General features: G+C 42.2%; 1 protein-coding gene across 1 annotated transcript in view; it reads left to right on the top strand.

The window, feature by feature from the left end:
• Positions 1-23,770, top strand: part of LOC106576802 (regulator of microtubule dynamics protein 2) — a 55,894-nt gene that overhangs the window by 20,819 nt on the left and 11,305 nt on the right. The window contains exon 5 of the mRNA XM_014154228.2: positions 1,612-1,672. Coding sequence (XP_014009703.1) covers positions 1,612-1,672 — 61 coding nt within the window. The remainder of the gene's footprint in view (positions 1-1,611; positions 1,673-23,770) is intronic.

Below are 23,770 nucleotides of genomic sequence, written 5' to 3'. Positions count from 1 at the left end.
AACTTCAACAGTGAAGAGGTGACTCTGGGATGCTGGCCTTCTAGGCAGAATTCCTCTGTCCAGTGTGTGTTCTTTTGCCCATCTTAATCTTTTCTTTTTTTGACCAGTCTGAGATATGGCTTTTTCTTTGCAACTCTGCCTAGAAGGCCAGCATCCCGGAGTCACATCTTCACTGTTGACGTTGAGACTGGTGTTTTGCAGGTACTTTTCAATGAAGCTGCCAATTGAGGACTTGTGAGGCATCTGTTTCTCAAACTAGACACTCTAATGTACTTGTCCTCTTGCTCAGTTGTGCACCGGGGCCTCCCACTCTTTCTATTCTGGCTAAAGCCAGTTTGTGCTGTTCTTCAGTTTCTTGGCAATTTCTCGCATGGAATAGCCTTCATTTCTCAGAACAAGAATATACTGATGAGTTTCAGAAGAAAGTTCTTTGTTTCTAGCCATTTTGAGACTGTAATCGAACCCACAAATGCTGATGCTCCAGATACTCAACTAGTCTAAAGAAGGCCAGGTGTATTGCTTCTTCAATGAGCACAACAGTTTTCAGCTGTGCTAACATAATTACAAAAGGGTTTTCTAATGATCAATTAGCCTTTTAAAATGATAAACTTGGATTTGCTAACAATGTGCCATTGGAACACCGGAGTGATGGTTGCTGATAATGGGCCTCTGTACGCCTATGTAGATATTTCATTAAAAGTCAACCGTTTCCAGCTACAATAGTCATTTACAAAATTAACAATGTCTACCCTGTAGTTCTGATCAATTTGATGTTATTTTACTGGACAAAAAAATGTGCTTTATTTTAAAAAACAAGGACATTTCTAAGTGACCCCAAACTTTTGTAAGGTAGTGTAGGTGTTCACTCAAATCGCTAGTTATTTTATACTTTTTTTAGCATTCAGCTTGCATGCTTTTATTTTCTCCCTGCCTTTTTCAAATACTCCATCCCCTGCAGTGCTTGTAAGCAGAGTTACAATAACTCACAACACTCTTTGCATGTCTCGTGTAACTGTAACATTATGTTGGCCATGAGCCTCGGCATATTACGTATAGCACTATACCATTTACCATCTAGAGTCTTTCTTTTTTCTCAACAGAGACTGTTGTGTGATTGTGCTGAACAGTACAGACTGGCTTGACCTGTTTCTTCATACAGTAATACTTCCTCATTAATGGGCCTCTAATCAAGGCTGGCCAGGTGCTTTCCGCAAAAGGCACCATTGTCAAGTGGTTTGGAAACACAGAAGGAAACAGGGCGATGCAGTGTTAGCTATTTTAAAGCAATAAAGACATCAAGTTTATGGCCCTGCTGTCTTTCTGGATTATCTTTCATATCACTGTTGATTTTATTTGTTCATCATCTCATGCCCAGTCTCTTCTCTCGTTTTGTGTGGCGTCTTTTTGTTTTCGTGTGATGTGTGTCATTGAATGATGTCCATGTCATCTGTGTGGTTCTGTTGAATCTCCTCATCTGTTAAATGTAGGTACATTCCTATATGTTTGTGTATACTGTATGACGTTAACAAATGTGCTGCCAGTATTGTGTATACTGAGCTCATGTTTCAGTGCAGTAGCTCTGTTCATGTCCTCCCTCTTTTCTCCCCTCAGGGAAGAAAGTTGGCGAGGAAGCCGTGAAGATGAACCCTATGTGTGCCGAAAGTCATCAGTGGTGAGTCTTTTTTGCTAATAGCCATACGTTACACATACATCCTCTTAAACCTATGTTCCAGTCGTAGTTGGGCAACTCAATTAGTTTGTAGCCATTCGGTTATGTCATTTGTGGCAAGGTGCCATGTCCGTCTAGCCACTTAAGTGCCAAAGAGTGAACATTGTTACCTCTTCTTGGGTGTCCGCTCCACTGACTTCATGCGTTGTTGTTGCCTTAATGTTGTGTCCGCATGAGGACCTAGACTACCAGGCCTTCACTTCCTCCAACACCCATCCATGACCACATTGGCTGTGTGGTGTGTACTGTGCACACACCCACACTTGCAGCCATGTGCAAGCACAAGGACATTGAGATGGGAAACCGAGGCTAGTGTTACGATCTATTTGAAGCATGGTCCGTGAAGTAGCCAAAGTGTTTGTGTGTGTCTTCCTTCTCCCTTGAACAACTGTGTGTCCCTGGAACTTTATCCAAATAAAATGTTGTTTGTCACATGCTTCGTAAACAACAGGTGTAGACTAAAGGTGTATGCTTTCTTCCCAGCTAAAACAGTTTGGTAGAGTTCGTGCATATATTTTGACTACGTTTTGATGTTTTGGACATCGGTGACGTTCGGGCACACAAAAAATTTTCTGGAGGCAAGCTGAAGTTCGGATCCGACGTCTACTCCCCTTCGTCGGTGATTGGCCAACAGTAGTGATTCTTCATTAAAGTCTTTGTTGTCATTCAACGAGAGACAACTCGTTTGCATGCACATTTTTTCATTGACCAAACATCTTATAGTAGTTAGATGTAAAATTGTGCGACTAAGATTGCGTTGGCAAAAACGTCAAAATGAATGACAGAGTTCTTTGGTTATGGCTATAGTATCTCAAAATGGACAAACAGTACTATTGCGACTTTTTTCAAGCGAAGGTTTCAGCTAGCTGTGGAAATCCTTACTTACGGGCCCCGTGGCGAGAAGAGAAGAAAATAAAAATAATTTTTACAAACATAACACGAGGAATAAATACCCAATGAGTGATCAACATGATATATTATAAACAGGAGCAGCGTATGTGATGAGTTAAAAGGGTCAATGCAGAACATCCAGGTAACTATTGGTTAACTAATTAACTAACTATTTAGCAGTCTTAGAAGCTGTTCAGGGTCCTGTTGGTTCCAGACTTGGTGTATCAGTACCCCTTGCCGTGCGGTAGCAGACGGAACAATCTATGATATGGGTGGCTGGAGTCTTTGACAATTTTTAGGGCTTTCAACCGACACCGCCTGGTATAGAGGTCCTGGATGGCAGGTTGACTGTCTGGTGCAATCACAACAACCTGGATCTCAACACAGTCAAAACCGTGGAGTGGGTGGTTGATCGCAAGGCACTACAGAGGGTAGTGCGTATGGCCCAGTACATCACTGGGGCTAAGCTGCCTGCCATCCAGGACCTCTACACCAGGTGGTGTTAGAGGAAGGCCCTAAAAATTGTCAAAGACCCCAGCCACCCCAGTCATAGACTGTTCTCTCTACTACCGCATGTAGAGCGGTACCGGCGTGCCAAGTCTAGGACAAAAAGTCTTCTCAACAGTTTTTACCCCCAAGCCATAAGACTCCTAAACAGGTAATCAAATGGCTACCCGGACTATTTGCATTGTGTGCCCCCCCTACCTCAATTGGGCCGACCAACCAGTGCTCCCGCACATTGGCTAACCGGGCTATCTGCATTGTGTCCCACCCGCCAACCCCTCTTTTACGCTACTGCTACTCTCTGTTCATCATATATGCATTATCACTTTAACCATATCTACATGTACATACTACCTCAATCAGCCTGACTAACTGGTGTCTGTATGTAGCCTCGCTACTTTTATAGCCTCGCTACTGTATATAGCCTGTCTTTTTACTGTTGTTTTATTTCTTTACCTACCTATTGTTCACCTAATACCTTTTTTGCACTATTGGTTAGAGCCTGTAAGTAAGCAATTCACTGTAAGGTTTACACCTGTTGTATTCAGCACACATGACAAATAAACTTTGATTTGATTTGAAGAAGTACCCAATTGTCATACTTGAGTAAAAGTAAAGATGCGTTAATAGAAAATGACTCAAGTAAAAGTGAAAGTCACCCAGTAAAATAGTACTTGAGTAAAAGTATTTGGTTTTTAAATATACTTAAGTATCAAAAGTAAATGTAATTGATAAAATGTACTTAAGTATCAATGTACTTAAGTATCAAAAGTAAAAGTATCAATCATTTAAATGTCCTTATATTAAGCAAACCAGACGGCACGATTTTCATGTTTTTTTAATTTACAGATAGCCGGGGCACACTCAGACATATGTTTAGTGAATCCGCCAGATCAGGTAGTAGGGATGAACAGGGATGTTCTCTTTACAAGTGTGTGAATTGGACCATTTTCCTGTGTTGCTAAGCATTCAAAATGTAACAAGTACTTTTGGGTGTCAGGGAATATGTATGTAGTAAAAAGTACATAATTTTCTTTAGGAATGTAGTGAAATAAAAGGTAAAGTTGCCAAAAAATAGTGAACTATAGACACCAACAACAAAAAACTACTTAAGGTAGTACTTTAAAGTATTTTTACTTAAGTACTTTACACCACTGCGCATTACCCTCTGTAGCGCCATGCAGTTGCCATACCAAGCGGTGATGCAGCCAGTCTGAAAAACAGCTTCTATCTCAAGGCCATCAGACTTTTAAATAGCCATCACTAGGCGGCACCCGGTTACTCAACCCTGCACCTTAGAGGCTGCTGCCCTATATACATAGACATGGAATAACTAGTCACTTTAATAATGTTTACATACTGCTTTACTCATTTCATATGTATATACTGTATTCTACTGTATTTTAGTCAATGCCACTCTGACATTGCTCGTCCTAATATTTATTTATTTCCTAATTCCGTTATTTTACTATTAGATGTGTTGTTGTGAATTGTTAGATACTACTGCACTGTTGGAGATAAGAACACAAGCATTTCGCTACACCTGCAATAACATCTGCTAAATATGTGTATGTGACCAATAAAATGATTTGATTATAACGCATTTTATCCTTGTAACTGTGAATCAAACATAATGATCATGAACGTTGATACTGTAAATGACATAAGTTTGGAAATATGAAATGCACATTTGGACCCCATTTGGGGTTTTGCTTGTATAACGTCAGCGGTATTTATTATAATCCTCAACATCTCATCTTTCAGAACCCATTGACTCCTCTCAATTTACAGCATTTCCCTCTCTGTCAACAACAAATGTGCAAAAGTAACCCAATTAGTGGGAGGGATAGGGGCATCTTGTCATGTGCGGTGCTGAAGTTTATAACGTCTGTCAGTCAAAAACCATACTGCGCTGTGAAGCGGAGAAACTGAGCTCTGACAGGCTGTGAGTGGAAAAGCCTATGTTAATAAAGGCCAATGAGACGGAGTGAAAACATGCAGCTTGAGTTGCATCAGGACAGAAGTTCAGAAGCCTATGGTTTTGGGTGAGTGACAGAGTTGTCCTGCGGTCCCTAGAATGGTGACAGGCCTTTTTGCGCTGCAATGTGTGTCCGGAATCTTGTCCTTACAAGCATCTGGGTTTAGAGTGCATTGCAATCCCTGCCAGTTAAAATAGGACAAGGCCAATCATCACTCCACAGATTCAGGAAAATATTCCCCAGACAGATTCATTTAAGATTGTGTGTGCGTGCGTGTCTTCGTTATGCTGCCAAAGCACACCAGGCCATGGCAGGAGATTGTCTGATTTTGTATGAGCTAATCTTGAGGATAATCTAATTTAGTGAAACTGGTGCACTCTGTGTAGTATTTAATAAAGACTTAAAAATGACATCTTGCAAATGAGGGCAAATTTTGATACAGCTGACATGTTTTGCCACGATAATAATATAGTGATGTGTTTATTCTCAAAATAACATACAGTACATTCGGAAAGTATTCATACTCCTTCCCTTTTTCCACATTTTGTTACGTTACAGCCTTATTTTCTAAAATGTATTAAATAATTTGTTTCCCTCATCAATCTACACACAATACCCCATAATGACAAAGCAAAAACATGTTTTTAGATATTTTTGCAAATGTGTAAAAAAATAAGAAATACCTTTTTATTTACATAAGTATTCATACCCTTTGCTATGAGACTCAAATTGAGCTCCGGTGCATCCTGATCAACTTGATTAGTGTCCACCTGTGGTAAATTCAATTGTTTGGACATGATTTGCAAAGGCACACACCTGTCTATATAAGGTCCCACAGTTGACAGTGCATGTCGGAGCAAAAACCAAGCCATCAGGTAAAGGAATTGTCCTTAGACCTCCGAGACAGGATTGTGTCGAGGCACAGATCTGGGGAAGGGTACCAAAACATTTCTGCATTATTGAGGGTCCCAAAAAACACAGTGGCCTCCGTAATTCCTAAATGGAAGAAGTTTGGAACTACCAAGACTCATCCTAGAGCTGGCCGCTCGGTCAGGGGGAGAAGGGCCTTCGTCAGGGAGGTGACCAAGAATCTGATGGACAACCATTTCTGCTGCACTCCACCAATCAAGCCTTTATGGTAGAGTGGCCAGATGGAAGTATGTACACTCCTCAGTAAAAGGCACATGACAGCCTACTTGGAGTTTGCCAAAAGGCACCTAAAGGACTCTGACCATGAGAAACAAGATTCTCTGGTCTGATGAAACCAAGATTGAACTCTTTGGCCTGAATGCCAAGCGTCACATGTAGAGGAAACCAGACACTGCTCATCACTTGGCCAATACCATCCCTACGGTGAAGCATGGTGGTGGGAGCATCATGCCTTGGATGTTTTTCAGTGGCAGGGACTGGGAGACTAGTCAGGATCGAGGGATAGATGAACGGAGCAAAGTACAGAGATCCTTGATAAACCTGCTCCAGAGTGCTCAGGACCTCAGACTGGGGCGAAGGTTCACCTTCCAACAGGACCACTATCCTAAGCACACAGCCAAGATAACGCAGGTGTGGCTTCAGGACAAGTCTCTGAATGTCCTTGAGTGTCCCAGCCAGAACCCGGACTTGAACCCGATCTAACATATCTGGAGAGACCTGAAAATAGCTGTGCAGCGACGCTCCCCATCCATTCTGACAGAGATTGAGAGGATCTGCAGAGAAGAATGTGATAAACTCCCCAAATACATGTGTGCCAAGCATTTAGCGTCATACCCTCGAAGACTTGAGGCTGTAATCGCTGCCAAAGGTGCTTCAACAAAGTACTGAGTAAAGGGTCTGAATACTTAAGTAAATGTGATATTTCAGTTTTTTTTATTTTATAAATTTGCAAAAATGTCTAGAAACATGTTTTTGCTTTGTTGTTATGGGGTATTGTGTGTAGCTTGATGAGGGGAAAAAGCTAAAGTAACTAAACGTGGAAAAAGTGAAGGGGTCTGAATATGTTCCTGTTGCACTGTAGAAGCTGATATTTTATAACATCTAACATGTATCATATCATTTTTGGTCTCTGATGGTTCATGTTTCTGTCTCCTTTTGCACCAGTTTCTTCTCTATATCCTGAAAACATAGGACATCATATATATCAGCACCTAAGTATTGTGATTATATTGTATCGTGAGGTGCCTGGAAATTCCCAGCCCTAATAGGTATGCATCTTCTAGTGGTGCGTGGGTCAGCTGTTTGTTCACCCGCCCGCAATTGCTAATAACCCAATCGCAACCGCCCAACTATGTGACCTACATCCTCGATTCGGTCTTATGTAGCAAAATTTGAAATGTTTATTTTTTTTTACATTGGATGAAAGTAGAGATTCAGAGATAAGAAAATTGTATATCATACAATGCAGTTAAGGAATAATGGGAAAGTAATTCTGCTTTGAAAGTTTATAAACTTGTAACCCCACTTTTGAGAAAATGGCCCTTGAATGTTTTGGTGTACCTACTGGAGAGCTCTTCTTTGTCTACACCCATTCAGCATCGTTCACACCCTCTTAAGCCTTAGCCCCACCCATCTCTTTAAGGACTCACACGCTCACACTTATGTAAATAATATATTTCTGTTTTTTATGTCTAAAAACCTGTTTTCTCTGTGTTATGCAGTGTTGTGTGTAGATTGCTGAGGATTTTTTTATTTATTTAATCCATTTTAGAATAAGGCTATAGCGTAAACAAATTTAGAAAAAGTCAACGGGTCTCAATACTTTCCAAAGGCACTGTATACAGTGCCTTCAGAAAGTATTCACACCCCTAGACTTTTTCTACATTTTGTTACTGCCTGAATTAAACATTTATTATAATATATATATAATTTTTTGGGTCACTGGCCTACACACAGTACCCCATAATGTTAAAGTAGAATTGTTTATTTTTTACAAATTAAGAAAAAATGAAAAGCTGCAATGTCTTAAGTCAATAAGTATTCAACCCCTTTGTTATGGCAAGTCTAAATAAGTTCAGGAGTAAAACATTTGCTTAACAAGTCTCATAAACGTTGGATGGACTCACTCTGTCTGCAATAATAGTGGTTAATATGATTTTTGAATGACTACCTCGTGTCTGTACCCCACACATACAATTATCTGTAAGGTCCCTCAGTCGAGCAGTGAATTTCAACCACAAAGACCAGGGAGGTTTTACAATGTCTTGCAAAGAAGGGCACCTATTGTTAGATGGGTAAAAAAAATAAAAGCAGACATTGAATATCCCTTTGAGCATGGTGAAGTTATTAATTACACTTTGGTTGGTGTATCAATACACTCAGTCACTACAAAGACACAGGTGTCCTTCCTAAATCAGTTGCTGAAGAGGAAGGAAACCGCTCAGGGATTTCACCATGAGGCCAATGGTGACTGAGTTTAATGGCTGTAATAGGAGAAAACTGAGGATGAATCAACAACATTGTAGTTACTCCAAGTACTAACCTAATTGACCGAGTGAAAAGAAGGAAGCCTGTACAGAATTTAAAAAATATTCCAGAACATGCATCCTGTTTGCAATAAAGTCATATTGCAACAAGTGTGGCAATGCAATTAATGTTTTGTACTGAATACAATGTGTTGTGTTTGGGACAAATTCAATGCAAGACATTACTGAGCACCACACTTCATATTTTCAAACATCGTGGTGGCTGCGTCATGTTATGGCAGGGTTCGTATGGTCATGGAAAAGTTATGGAATTTGAAAATCTTGTTTTCCAGTCCTTGATATGTTTTGGAAAATAATATCACAAAAGTTTTAGAAAAGTAATGGGAGTTATTTGAATCATTTATGTTCATGTAGTTCATTAAGGCACACTTTTAAATATTTTATCAATAAAGTGAAAATATACATGATCAGAATGAAACACAATGATCAATGCTCTGGCGCGATTTTTGGTTGCGCGTTTCCCCCGTCTCACGCTCGTGTATGTTGGTCTAGCTGGTCTTCGTAGATAGTTCTAGCTTGCTAACAAACCAACTAGCTAGCCAGGCCGGGTAAATAAATGTTCCTTCAACAATGCTTGGCTACACATGCCAAAGTAAGAGTTGTGACTGGCGAAAGTTCAAAACCCAGCACATGCAAAATGCAACGTGCAGTAAAGATTTGTACATTTCGAACATGGGGAAGGCAGCGGTAACTAGCCACATGGAGGGGGGGAGGAGAAACACCTCAATGCTGTTGCGCGCAAGATGACGAACTCGTCACTGACCCCCATCACTAGCTTCTTCAACCCGGAGTTAGCAGCAGGATCAGCTACCGTATCCACCACCACCTCTGCTACCAAGCAAATATCGATCGTGGTAAACAAGAATGAAGTGCTAGCAGCCAAACGTATGGTGGGCCCTGAAAGTGGCGAACTCCCACTATTCTTAAAAGTCATGTGAAGAGGTGAAAACGAAATGCATTGGGTCCGAATTCATGGGACATTCCTCTGCTGTTGATATACTTAGCAAAATGAGATCGGAGTTAAGAACTTGCTGTAACTTTCACTTGGCAGTCCCAATGTCAACTGGAAGGTGTTCAACATACTACAGAAGAACATGTTGAGAGATGTCAACAAATCACGGATCAACATTGGGTCCTGTGTATTGTACATCCTGCGTAACGCATTCCGGGATGGATGCAAAGCCGCTGACTGAGATGTAGAACACACACACACACAAGTCTTTTTCACGATTTCCCTGCACGTAACGTAGACTTTGAAGGAGCCACAGGTTGTAGCACTAGCATGCTTCGGTTCTGCGAGCACTGGATAGAAAATGTAAACGTTTCAGGCCGCAGACTGCTGCTCTGGCCTCACGGGAAACAGTACGTGGAGATGGTGAGAAAAGGAGAACTACCCGATCCAAAGTACAAGTCTTTTGACTTAGTGAATGACAGCTGTGCTGCTTTCCCTGTGAAAGTGGACATCTTCAATGGCGTAGCCAGACAAATCACCCTTTTCCTCACCATGTACCAAACGGACAAACCCATACTGCCCTTCCTGAGTGAGGACATGTTAAAAATGATGAAAGGTAAAGAAATATGGATAATTATTGACAAGTTGACCACATTTTGTATGCGTGTGATACGATTGATACAGTATTTATGCTGCTTTGTCTTCAAAATACATGGGACAGAAAGGATCATTCCTAGTGCTGTTTACTAAAATAACGTATTAATCAAACAATCGTCACATTGTGATTTATTTGGGCTGTTTTATGTGTACATTAATGGAATGAAACCTATACATTTTAACAATCTAGAATCCAAGTTTCCTATCCGAGCTTAAACTAAAGAACAATATTCATTAGCTCACAGCTCATGGAACGGTTGTGAAGGAAAACACCCTGAAAGAAGCCACCTCAACACTGAAGCTCCTCCAAGTTCCATTTGAGGACAACAGTCAGCGCAAGGACAGTTCAATGATTAACACTGGATTTGCACCAGAAACAACCCTCAATCAACTGAAATCTTCCAGAAAGATTACAGAGAGGCATGTGCTGGAGCTCAAGATGGACTGCAAGAGGCTCCTGATCACACTGCTGGAGAAGGTAATGAAGAAGGCTCCAGTGCACCACCATATGGTGAGAAGCATGCAGTGGTTTGAGCCAAGACGGATGGCAATATCCAAACAGCTGTGCGTACCACAGATAAAGAGAATACTGCTTACACTCGTTACTGCCAAACATGTGGAGGAGTTCGTGTGTGACGATGTTCTGAGAGAGTTCAGAGAGTTTTGTGATGCTGCTGCACTCCAAGCCAGCTTCAGAGAGTTTGACCCCAAGACAAACTGGGTGGACACTGCTGTAGGAGACCAGGGGTTAAAAGATGCCTTCTCCAGGCTGTGGGATGTTGTTCAGATGCAGCTTGTCCTGTCTCATGGACAGGCTAGTGTGAAGAGGTGACTCTCAATCAATAAGGAGGTTGTGGTAGAGAATCAGAAGGAGTGGCTCTGAGGCTCATTGTTGATCACGTCAGAGACGTTGGGGGTGTAACCAAATTACAGGTAAGCTGTCGTTTTCATGAGTTGTTTGTTTGTTTCAACTGTTTATGCCATGTCTCTTTTGATTTGGACATTTTCTGTACACAGAGTACGTTTCTGTAAACAGACAAAGTAATCTACAGATCACCAAAGAGCTGTTGATGTCAGCCGCAGGAGCAAGGCTGAGGTATCATGGGTGCTTGGATGAGCAGAAAAGACTGAAGGAGAGACAAGTCATCGACCTGAAGAGAAAGGGTATCATTGATGAGCTGGACGACTTCAAGAAGAGGGCCAGGTTGGGAGCTGATATCAGTGCTCTTGAAAAATCAGTTGAGGAATATGCAGAGAAGGCAAATGCTACAAGCAAGCTGACTTGCATCGCAAAATCCATCCGTTTCTGACGCACTGCAAAAGAGAAGACATCTCTGCTGGAGATTGAAAAACAGAGAAACTTGTAGCAATGAAGAACTAAGCTGGCAAAATACTGTTCAGTTTATCTCTGGACATTCAAGAAGAAAAAAGCACTTATGGAATGTGTGTGTCCAGTTTATCAGACTGAAAGTTGTATGCGTGTGTGTTTTCCAGGGGCATGAGGGTTGTCCTATCCCTGCTGTGTCCTCAGCATTGTGTGTGTGTGTTCCATTTTAGCTCCTTAGTTTCAATGTCAAACAAACAAATTGTTCAGGTGTGTGTGTGTGTGTGTGTGTGTGTGTGTGTGTGTGTGAGAGTTCCAGGAGCATGAGGTTTTTCATAACCCTACCCCATGCTGTGTCATCAGCGTTTGTGCGTGTGAAAATATCTCCTGCACTATCCAGGACAGTCAAAAATGTGAATAGTAAGTTAAGTTTAAATGTGAAACAACTTCTTCAGGTTTGCGTGTGTTTTTAACTCCAACTGTCAGACCATAAAAAGAAAGCACTTGTTATGTACTTTTTTTTCTCTCCAGTTTTTCCTGTTGTATCTGTTAAGGTTTTCTTGTCCACAATTAATTTATAAGTGTTTATTATTTTAATCAAACTGTTATAAGCTTTGCATCATTTGACACTCATTGACTAGTGTCAATACCAATACACATAGAGATGCCACCAATGATTGGTCATGGAAATGTGGTTAAAAGTAATGGAAAAGTCCTGAAATTTCATCTGTCAAAATATGTATGAACCCTGCATTGGTGTGCTTGTAATGGTTAAAGAATGGGGTGTTTTTCAGGATGGAAAAATAAACTGAATGGAGCTAAGCACAGTCAAAGTCCTAGAGAAAAACCTGCTTCAGTCTGCTTTTTACCAGACACTGGGAGATGAATTCACCTTTCAGTAGGACAATAACCTGAAACACAAGGCCAAATCTACACTGGAGTTGCTTACCAAGTAGACAGTGAATGTTCCTATGTGGCCGAGTTACAGTTTTTAATTAAATCTGCTGAAAAGCTATGGCAAGACATGAAAATGGTTGTATAGCAATGATCAATAACCAATTTGACAGAGCTTGAAGAATTTTAGAAGAATAATCGGTATATGCAGTTGAAGTCTACAAACACCTTAGCCAAATACATTTAAACTCAGTTTTTCACAATTCCTGACATTTAATCCTATTAAAAATTCCCTGTCTTAGGTCAGTTAGGATCACCACTTTATTTTAAGAATGTGAAAGAAATGTCAGAATAATAGTAGAATAATGTTCCAATCGACTCAGTAAGGCCAGCAGGCTAGTCTTTAAAACATTTTTTTATTGGTTTGTAACCGTTATGAAAGTTGTATTGTCAATTTTGTTTTGTAGTTAAACGCCACTTTAAACGTGTACATGACACTGCAACAACATTTCCCCATGGGGACAATAAAGTCAATAAGTAAGTGAGTGATTTATTTCAGGTTTTATTTCTTTCATCACATTCCCAGTGGGTCAGAAGTTTACATACACTAAATTAGTATTTGGTAGCATTGCCTTTAAATTGTTTAACTTGGGTCAAACGTTTTGGGTAGCCTTCCACAAGCTTCCCACAATAAGTTTGGGTGAATTTTGGCCCATTCATCCTGACAGAGCTGGTGTAACTGAGGCAGGTTTGTATGCCTCCTTGCTCGCACATGCTTTTTCAGTTCTGCCCACAAATTTTCTATAGGATTGAGGTCAGGGCTTTGTGATGGCCACTCCAATACCTTGACTTTGTTGTCCTTAAGCCAATTTGCCACACCTTTGGAAATATGCTTGGGGTCATTGCCCATTTGGAAGACCCATTTGCGACCAAGCTTTAACTTCCTGACTGATGTCTTGAGATGTTGTTTCAATATATCCACATAATTTTCCTTCCTCATAATAGCATCTATTTTGTGAAGTACACCAGTCCCTCCTGCAGCAAAGCACCACCACAACATGATGCTGCCAACCCCGTGCTTCACGGTTGGGATGGTGTTCTTTGCCTTGCAAGCCTCCCCCTTTTTCCTCCAAACATAACGATGGTCATTATGGCCAAACAGTTCAATTTTTGTTATATATAGGACTCGTTTTACTGTGGATATGGATACTTTTGTACCTGTTTCCTCCAGCATCGTTCCAAGGTCCTTTGCTGCTGTTCTGGGATTGCTTTGCACTTTTCACACAAGTATGTTCATCTCTAGGAGACAGAATGCGTCTCCTTCCTGAGCGGTATGACGGCTGTGTGGTCCCATGGTGTTTATACTTGCGTACTATTGTTTGTACAGATGAACGTGGTACCTTCAGGCATTTGGAAATTGCTCCAAAGGATGAACCAGACTTGTGGAGGTCTACAATTTTTTTTCTGAGGTCTTGGCTGATTTCTTTTGATTTTCCCATGATGTCAAGCAAAGAGGCACTGAGTTTGAAGGTAGGCCTTGCAATACATCCACAGGTACACCTCCAATTGACTCAAATTATGTAAATTAGCCTATCAGAAGCTTCTAAAGCCATGACATCATTTTCTGGAATTTTCTAAGTTGTTTAAAGGCACAGTCAACTTAGTGTATGTAAACTTCTGGCCCACTGGAATTGTGATACAGTGAATTGTAAGTGAAATAATTTGTCTGTAAACAATTTTTGGATAATGTACTTGTCATGCACAAAGTAGATGTCCTAACCGACTTGCCAAAACTAGTCTGTTAACAAGAAATTTGTGGAGTGGTTGAAAAACGAGTTTTAATGACTCCAACCTAAGTGTATGTAAACTTCCGACTTCAACTGTATGTGCAAAGCTCTTAGACTTACCCAGAAAGAATTACAGCTGTAATCACTGCCAAAGGCAGTTCTAAAAAATTTGAATCAAAGTTGTGAATACTTATGTAAATGTGACACTTTTGGTCATGTAGTGTATGTAAATACTTGCTCGTCGAACATCTCATTCCACAATCATGTTCATTAATAGAGTTGGTCCCCACCTTTGCTGCTATAACAGTCTCCACTCTTCTGGGAAGGCTTTCCACTAGATGTTGGAACATTGCTGTGTGAACTTGCTTCCATTCAGCCACGAGTTTTAGTGAAGTCGGGCACTGATGTTGGGCAATTAGGCCTGTTTCGCAGTCGGCGTACCAATTCATCCCAACGGTGTTCGATGGGGTTGAGGTCAGGGCTCTGTGCAAGCCAGTCAAGTTCTTTCACATCAATCTCGACAAACCATTTCTGTATTGACCTCGCTTAGTGCACGGGGGCATTGTGATGCTGAAACAGGAAAGGGCCTTCCCCAAACTGTTGCCACAAAGTTGGAAGCACAGAATCGTCTAGAATGTCATTGTACGCTGTTTAAGATTTCCCTTCACTGGAACTAAGGAGCCTAGCCCAAACCATGGAAAACAGCCCCAGACCATTATTCCTCTTCCACCAAACATTACAGTTGGCACTATGCATTGGGGCAGGAAGCCTTCTCCTGGCTACCGCCAAACCCAGATGCGTCCGTAGGACTGCCAGATGGTAAAGTGTGATTCATCGCTCCAGAGGCCGCATTTCCAGTCCAATGGGGGCGAGCTTTACACCACCCCAACCCGACGCTTGGCATTACGCATGGTGATCTTAGGCTTGTGTGCGGCTGCTTGGCCATGGAAACCCATTTCATGAAGCTCCTGATGAAGTGTTATTCTGCTGACGTTGTTTCCAGAGGCAGTTTAGAACTCGGTATTGCAACCGAGGACAGACAATTTTAACGCGCTTCAGCACTTTCCGGTCCGTTCTGTGAGCTTGTGTGGCCTACCACTTCGCGGCTGAACCATTGTTGCATCTAGACGTTTCCACTTCACAATAACAGCACTTTGACCGGGGCAGCTCTAGCAGGGCATAAATTTGACGAACTGACTTGTTGGAAAGAGCTATGTTGAAAGTCACTGAGCTCTTCAGTAAAAACCATTCTGCTGCCAATGTTTGTCTACGGAGATTGCATGGCTGTGTGCTCGATTTTAAGCACCTGTCAGGAACAGGTGTGGCAGAAATACCTGAAACCACTAATTAAGGGGTGCCCACTTACTTTTGTATATATATTTGCAAACATTTCTAAAAACATGTTTTAATTTTGTCATAATGGGGTATTGTGTGTAGATGGGTGAGGAGAAAAATATATTAAATCCATTTTGAATTCAGGCTGTAATGTGGAATACGTCAAGAGGTATGAGCAGTTTCTGAAGGCATTGGCTAAATGGCACCCGCGTGATTTAATGTTGTGTGGTTATACTTGTTGTTTTGGTGATAGTTCTATTGGTTCATGTTCATAAGCCTTATAGTGGCTCCCATGTCATCTACCTTCTTCTCAAAGAGAGTCCTCCTCAAGAAAAGTTTTTGATGTTTATATTGAACACTCCACAATTAGTTCTGTAAATTGAATCACCTCTCCTTATATCACCTCTGTGGCACATCACTTCCTGAAAAGCTAAAGTAGACGTAAACCCCCACCTGGTTTTGATTAAAAAGTGTACCACCTTGCTTGGTGATTTAGAGAAAAATCCCCTTGCTTTTAATTAGTTCTCTGGAGTATAAAGTAACCGCATTGGTCCTGTTTGTGTTTGTGGAGGCCCCATTGCTGCATTCCTCATCTGAAACACTGGGGCCTGTCTGGACTTGACTGCTCATCATAGACCAGCGAATGGATTACAGCTATAGTAGATTGTACTAGATTAAGCCCTCTGATTCTCCTGAAACTGTAAAGTTTTTTCCCATAATGCATTGCTGAAATATACAAATTGCCACCAATATAAATGGTGTGTGCTATACATGTTCATCATATTTTGTTGACCTGAATATTGCTAGTTATTCATCTCCCTCACAGATAGCATAAGGAACCGATCAAACCTGCTATACGGTCCTCACCAATTTTGTCATGACCCCTAAACAAACGGCAAATGAACCTACCGAGTTTGTAGAGTTGCAAGCGTGATGTAGTCATTGAGTGCATGGCATATGAGACCATATACTCAGATTTTGATTACTTTAACCTCCCTGGGCAAGGTGGGACGTTTGCGTCCCTCCCTAGTCAACAGCCAGTGGAATCGCGTTGCGCGAAATACAAATACCTCAAAAATGCTATAACTTCAATTTCTCAAGCATATGACTATTTTACACCATTTTATAGATACACTTCTCCTGAATCGAACCACGTTGTTCCGATTTCAAAAAGGCTTTACAGCGAAAGCAAAACATTAGATTATTTTAGGAGAGTACCCTGCCAAAAATAATCACACAGCCATTTTCAAAGCAACTAGCATGCATCACAAATACCCAAAACACAGCTAAATGCAGCACTAACCTTTGACGATCTTCATCAGCTGACACTCCTAGGACATCATGTTACACAATACATGCATTTTTTGTTCGATAAAGTTCATATTTATATATAAAAACAGCATTTTACATCGGCGCGTGACGTTCAGAAAATATTTTCCCTCAAATACTGCCGGTGAATAAGCGCCACAATATACAAAAATACTTGTCATAAACATTGATACAAAATCAAACTGTCATTCAAAGAATTATAGATGAACATTTCCTTTATGCAAATGCTATGAAAGATTTCAAAAAAGCTTCACGAGGAAAGCACGCTTTGCAATAATCTGAGTACTGAGCTCAGAAAAATACACTAGGCTATACAGATCTTGGAGTCATCTAAAATCAAACATTGCATTAGAAATGTTCCCTTACCTTTGATCATCTTCATCAGAAGGCACTTCCAGGTCCACAACAAATGTTGTTTTGTTCGATAAAGTCCATAATTTATGTCCAAATAACTCCTTGTTGTTCGTGCGTCCAGTAAGCTACTCCAAGTGTAGAAAGCGCGCGGACGATGTCGCGACGAAAAGTAAAAAAAAGTTGTATTTACGTTCGTTCAAACATGTCAAACGTTGTAAAACATCAATCTTTAGGGCCTTCAGAACGTGAAGATTCAATAATATTTCAACCTGACGATTCCTGTGTCTTGAAAAAGGTTTTGGAACGGGAGGATCCACCCTCGTGAACGCGCCCCAAGAAGTGATGTCACCCCCTGCCTCAACAACTTCCCCTCCTTGTCATTCGGGCTCTGTTCATCGTAGAACCTTCAAACAACTTTGTAAAGACTGTCGACATCTACGTCACTGTGTATTCAATAGGAAACGACTTGAAGAGAGCCCATGCATCCAGATTTCCACTTCCTGGTAGGATTTCTCAGGTTTTTGCTTGCCATACGAGTTCTGTTATACTCAGACACCATTCAAACGGTTTTAGAAACTTCAGTGTTTTCTATCCAAATCTACTAATAATATGCATATCCTAGCTTCTGAGTTTGAGTAGGAGGCAGTTTAATATGGGCACATATTTTTTCCGAAATTGTCAATACTGCCCCCTAGCCCCAACAGGTTTTAATACACTAATTTGTCCAAATACTTGTGATTTTGTCAAACAAGGGGAGTAGATACTGTGGTATCCCGGGAGGTCTACCCACGGAGGTTGGTGATAGAGGGGAGGTACGTGCCGCGACATTGGCTCCCTCTGCTGGGAGTACCTGTGCTGGGCACCCCGATGCTGACGGCACCAATTAGGGGAGCGTGTCAACCAAAACAAAACCTCCGATTAGTAGCGGACGTAGCCCAGCTGAAAGGTGGTACGGCCCAGGAGTCTAGCCCGACTACATTCCTGGTCAAGTTAACGGAGGAAGATGACGTGGAGACGTATTTGTGCAACTTCGAAAGGTCAGCGCAGCGTGAAGGGTGGCCCAAGCCCAAGTGGGACAGCCTTTTGGCACCCTACCTCTCCGCGAAGGCCCAGAAGGCCTACTTCGACTTGAACGCTGACCAGACAGAGAATTATGAGGGACTCAAACGCCAGATCCTGAGTCACCTTACCCAAGGGCTGTCTACTGACTGACGTACTGTCCCTCCCAATAATCGATAAGGTTGTCCTGGATCGGTACGTTCGGGCCCTCTCCTACAAGCATGCAGGACCCCCGAAGCTTGGAGGATTTGCTGACTGCGGTGGAAACCCACCAGAACACCCAGGACCTGCTGAAAGGGCCCCGAGAGAGATGAGGGGCTGAATGGGGCCCAGACGGAACCAGCCGTGGCCGTGAAGCTTGCGTGGAGCTGCCCTGGCCGGGAGGAGTCCATGCCCTCCGCGCACTGTCGCCTGTGCAACCCATGCCCAGCCGCGAGAGGTCTCCGCTGGGCCCGAGTCGGACCAGGAGGGAGACTTTATTTTGTTACGTTTATTTTATGTTGCCCAGTGAAGGTGTTTTTCCTGACTAGAGCCTCCCTGTCTCTGTGTCCATCTCTGTGCGCTCAAACCAAACAACCCACGGTTTACCACAATACATAAAGTGCTTTTATGTCTAAAGAAGATATGTATGAAAATACTTTAACAAGGGAATAATAATCATTCGATCTCAAATCAAAAATGCTTGAGCAGAGACAAAATAAAAATGTTAGTCACTGTACAAATACATATGGCGAGGACTGTAACTTGCAGTATGTTATGTGTACTTGCAAACGCATTATTTTACAAAGGCTAATCTTTTCCCCAGTGTGTGCATTTTCTAGGATTTACCAGTGAAATTGTCATTTGTGAACCAAACCTCTCTTCGGTGAATGTTATTGGCCTCTTTAAATTGCTGTGTGTATTTTCCCATGGAAAAGTGTCACAGGGTGCCTTGTGCCTGCTCTGTGAGCCAACAGTCCTGTTTGCCTTGCTCGTTAGGAAATAATTAGCATTAGCTCATTCACACATACCACAGCTCACTGTTGTCAAGTAAAAGAGGGAGACATTTCTGTGTTTGTTTAGTTAATTAAGAACAACAGCTTTATGCTTAATCCTATGTCCACTAATGGAGTTTGTAAGAAACTTAAAGCAGTTTGGGTCCGTGCCTCGGTTTAATGGACAGATGGGAAATTAGATAAAGCTCCCAGTTTAAGGTTGCAGTGCGTGCGTAAGTGTGGGGGACGGGCACTTAGGGCCAAACAATTCCGGTGTTGCAAGATAGTTTATAAATCTGGGTTAACACTGTTTATTCTACTTACCATTTCCGTGAGAACTTATTGTCGTTCCTCAGACTTCTCAAACTTTCCCCTTGGCAGGTGTTGGTTTATGCTTGTTAAATAGGATTTACATTTCCTCACACTATAAAACGACTGTCATGGTGTCCCCCCAAAAAATTACAAAAACACTATCCACTTGTTCCATTGCTCTTTTCTAAGAACATTAGCTCAGCTACTCCCACACACAGGTTGCCCAGGATTCAGAGTTCCTCCGCCCCTGTGCTGTTTAGGTTTAGCCTGTGGTGCTGTCTACCTGCTGGTCCTCTCTCTTTCAATGAGTTCTCTATGTTTGGATCTGATGGCTGAAATTAATCTGCTGCTTCCGCCAAGCAGTTGACACGTGCCCCCCCCCCTTTTGTCTTTGGCCAGTGGAGTGGGGGATTTCAAGGAAGAACTGGATTGTAATAACCTTGCGCAATATCCTGGCAGAGGACAGTGCTTTTCTCTGTTTCCTGTGACGCCCTCCACCTCTCTTGATCTCTCCCTCCCTCGCTTCCTTTCTGTAAAAAGTTATGGGAGATATTGTTTCAGCAGGGGGAGAAAAAAAACAAAACAACATGAGGCAGTCCCCTGGGGCCAGGCACACCACTTCTCACCCTCGCATCCACTCTGTTTCTCCTCCCCCAATCTCTGCCTCTGGAGTCAAGGTGCTGCTTCACACATCGCAAATGTAAGCATTGGCTTATATTTCTACTTGAGAAATTGGCTTAAGGTAGAGCTTCTGCCAGACTCGTAAAAAAAAAACGAATCTCAAATGGCAGGTGCAAATACCCTTCTTTGACACATTCTAACCTACATCCTAGAGACCTTTATCGGACAGTCATATCCAGAAAGACAGGGGGGTAGGGGTATATAGGGATCGGACCTTCACTTTTGTTGGCATAACAGTCTTTCCCAAGTTTTTTTTTTTTAGCAGCGGTGGCAACCACCGTCCAACTGTCAACCGCCGTGTCAGCGTGCCCGCCACAGGAGTCGCTAGAGCACGATGTGACAAGGACATCCCGGCCGGCCAAACCCTCCCCTAACCCGGAAGACGCTGGGCCAATTGTGCGCAGCCTCATGGGTCTCCCGGTCGCGGCCGGCTGCGACACAGCCCAGGATCGAACCCGGGATCTGTGGTGACGCCTCTAGCACTGCGATGCAGTGCCTTAGGCCGCTGCACCACTCGGGAGGAGAAATCAGTAGTTTTTGCTAACTTCATTTTATGTGACGTCAGAGCTCCAGTCCGCCCACGCTAGTCGCTACTCCATCGTAAATCATGGAGTTGAGTTTAGTTGGCTATGCCAGAGCAGAGTTACATGATGAGTAATAATACTTAACTTGGCCTAACCACTGAGAGACAGGAAAAATGTCCTGCGGTTAATATTGAGAAATCCATCCTGCTCCTTCACAGCCCTCACCTGTGAGATGTTCCATATGAACTGTGATTAGTACACACCTCTGTTATGCTACTCTGTGTTTCTCAACTCCACTCCACTCCCCTGACTTCACTTTAGATTTATAGCTGTTAATCATATTATATTGAATAGGACTACATAAAAACAAATTGAAGAGTTGTTGTTTTTCCCTACAGTGTTTGCACTCCTGACAATCGCTAATGTTCCTCGACTAAAACTATAATTTGTACAGTTTATTCTAGGTGGTTAGACACTGCTTCTTTACAGGCTTGTTATTCACTGTCACTACAACAACTTGTGGTTATAAATGTGTTATGCATGGGTTATAGGGTTTTGGGGCATGTTGGCTCTGAAAGGTGTTACCCTCGTGGCTCCTTAGATACTAACTGTTGGGACCTTTTAGGCCATCTGGCAGACTACTTTACCTCCCCTAACCTTAATAGTCAGTAGGTTAGGTCCATATTACCCGCTCTAATAAGAATATGAAGGGCCACTGCAGCTGGAATCATCAAGGCATTGTTTTGTCTCTCTTAGTCTAGCTGTGGTCACTGTTCATTCACTTTCAGTTGCACTGTAATAACTCCTTGTCCTTGGACGACTCACATGATGTAGGAAGTCGGAACAGTATTTAGTATTTTATTTCGGATCCCCATTAGCTGTTGCAGAAGCAGCAGCTACTCTTCCTGGGGTCCACACAATACATAAAACATGAAATGATGCACAACACCAATAGACAAGAAGGGCTCAAGGACAGAACTGCACAAATTTAAAATAAGAATAAAACCAGATAAAAGTCCTAATGACAGTTACCCACATTACTGACAGTTACCCACATTACTGACATTTACCCACACATCAATACATACACTAAGTCTACAAAACATCAAGAACACCTGCTCTGTCCATGACAGACTGACCAGGTGAAATCTGTGATCCGTTATTGATGTCACTTGTTAAATCTACTTCAATCAGCGGTGATGAAGGGGAGGAGAACGGTTAAAGAAGGGTTTTTAATCCTTGAGACAATTGAGACATGCATTGTGTATGTGTGGCAAGATTTAAGTGCCTTTTGAATGGGGTAATGGTAGTAGGTGCCAGGCACACCGGTTTGTGACAAGAACTGCAACGCTGCTGGGGTTTTCCATGCTCAACAGTTTCCCGTGTGTATCAAGAATGATCCAGCACCCAAAGGTCATCCAGCCAACTTGACACAACTGTGGAAGCATTGCAGTCAACATGGGCGGTGTAGAGTGTGGAGTCCATGCCCTGACGAATTGGGGCAAACGAGAGGTGTTCCTAATGTTTGGTATACTCAGTGTATACATATGCCTAAGATCTATTTAGGTCAGATAGGGGACAAACAAACCATTTATCATCCATCCACCGTCCGTATTCATTCATTAACAGGTAGCTAGTCGGTCAGTGGTGTAGGACTTGCTAAAACATATCATCACACAGCAGAATGTTTTCATTGGAAGCCAGTCGGCTAAAAGCTGCAGATAGCATCTCCGCTATCTCATCGCTCGCCAACCAGCGGTGGTGTAGCCGCACCTCGCGCTGCCATAAGAAAATAAACAAGTACCGTTTTGTTACAGTTATATACAATTCGCCCACCAATGCTTTGGCAGATAATAGATAAAGATGCTTTTGTGAGTGTGGTGTGGGTGGCACTTGATTTCTCACTGTCTTATTTTGCAACATCCACTGTATAGGTGGTATACATTTTAAAGCACATATGAATGTACGAATCACATGGAGCATACGAAAACCGGTACACAGAGCATACACACAATCCTAATACTTTCCTGCTAATCAGGCAACAGAATTTGAACATTGGCAGTTGGCACAACACATTTTTTCTCAGAACCCACAGCTACAGGCTGGGGATAAAACACACCATCTTCCACTGTTTTATTTAGCCCCTTCCTTGTTCCCAGTGTCCCTTGTATATTAAAGCTGCATTCTGGGATTCGATAAACAACTAAACACAACATTTCACTTGTTTTGGACTAACAATCCATGAAATCCAAGAGATTGTTTTGACCATATTTTGGAGCTATACACTGGAAACCATTCTAGAATTGAAATGACCATTGAACAGCCTCCCAAAGTGTAGATTGGAGCTTTAATTGGGATAGAGAACAACGGAAAAGAGGGAAATCAGCTGATCTTATCTCTCTTTCTCAAGTTGTTTAATGAGGAGCTTGTCTGGGAGGTTTCGCTACACCCGCAAAAACATTGCTAAATGTGTACAATTTGATTTGTTGGCTTCCAGCCCCTCCTGGGTGGTGTGGTCAGGGGCGGAAGGTAGCCTTGAATTTAGAGTGTTGGGCCAGTAACCGAAAGGTTGCTGGTTCGAATACCAGAGCCGACAAGGTGGGGGAAGAAATCTTTCGCTGTGCCCTTGTCGGATGAGAGGGATTTACTCCAGATACCAGAACAGGCCCTCATCCCCGTCATTCGCAGGAGAAAGAGACGGAGGTTGGGGTGCCTTGTAAGGATCCGGCGACGAGTGGCTAATCTGCCTTTGCCATTGGTACTATTGGCCAATGTACAATCTCTGGATAATAAAGTGGACGAACTACAAGCATGTATATCCTACCTACCGGACATTAAAAACTGTAATATATTATGTTTCAGTGAGTCGTGGCTGAATGACGAAATGAATAACATACAGCTTGCGGGTTATACACTGTATCGGCAGGATAGAACAGCAGCCTCTGGTAAGACAAGGGGTGACAGCCTATGTATATTTGGTGCAGCTGGTGCACAATATCTAAGGAAGTC

This window comes from Salmo salar, chromosome ssa18, assembly GCF_905237065.1.
Source record: "Salmo salar chromosome ssa18, Ssal_v3.1, whole genome shotgun sequence".
Taxonomy (NCBI): Eukaryota; Metazoa; Chordata; class Actinopteri; order Salmoniformes; family Salmonidae; genus Salmo; species Salmo salar.
This window is presented reverse-complemented; position numbering and strand designations above follow the sequence as displayed.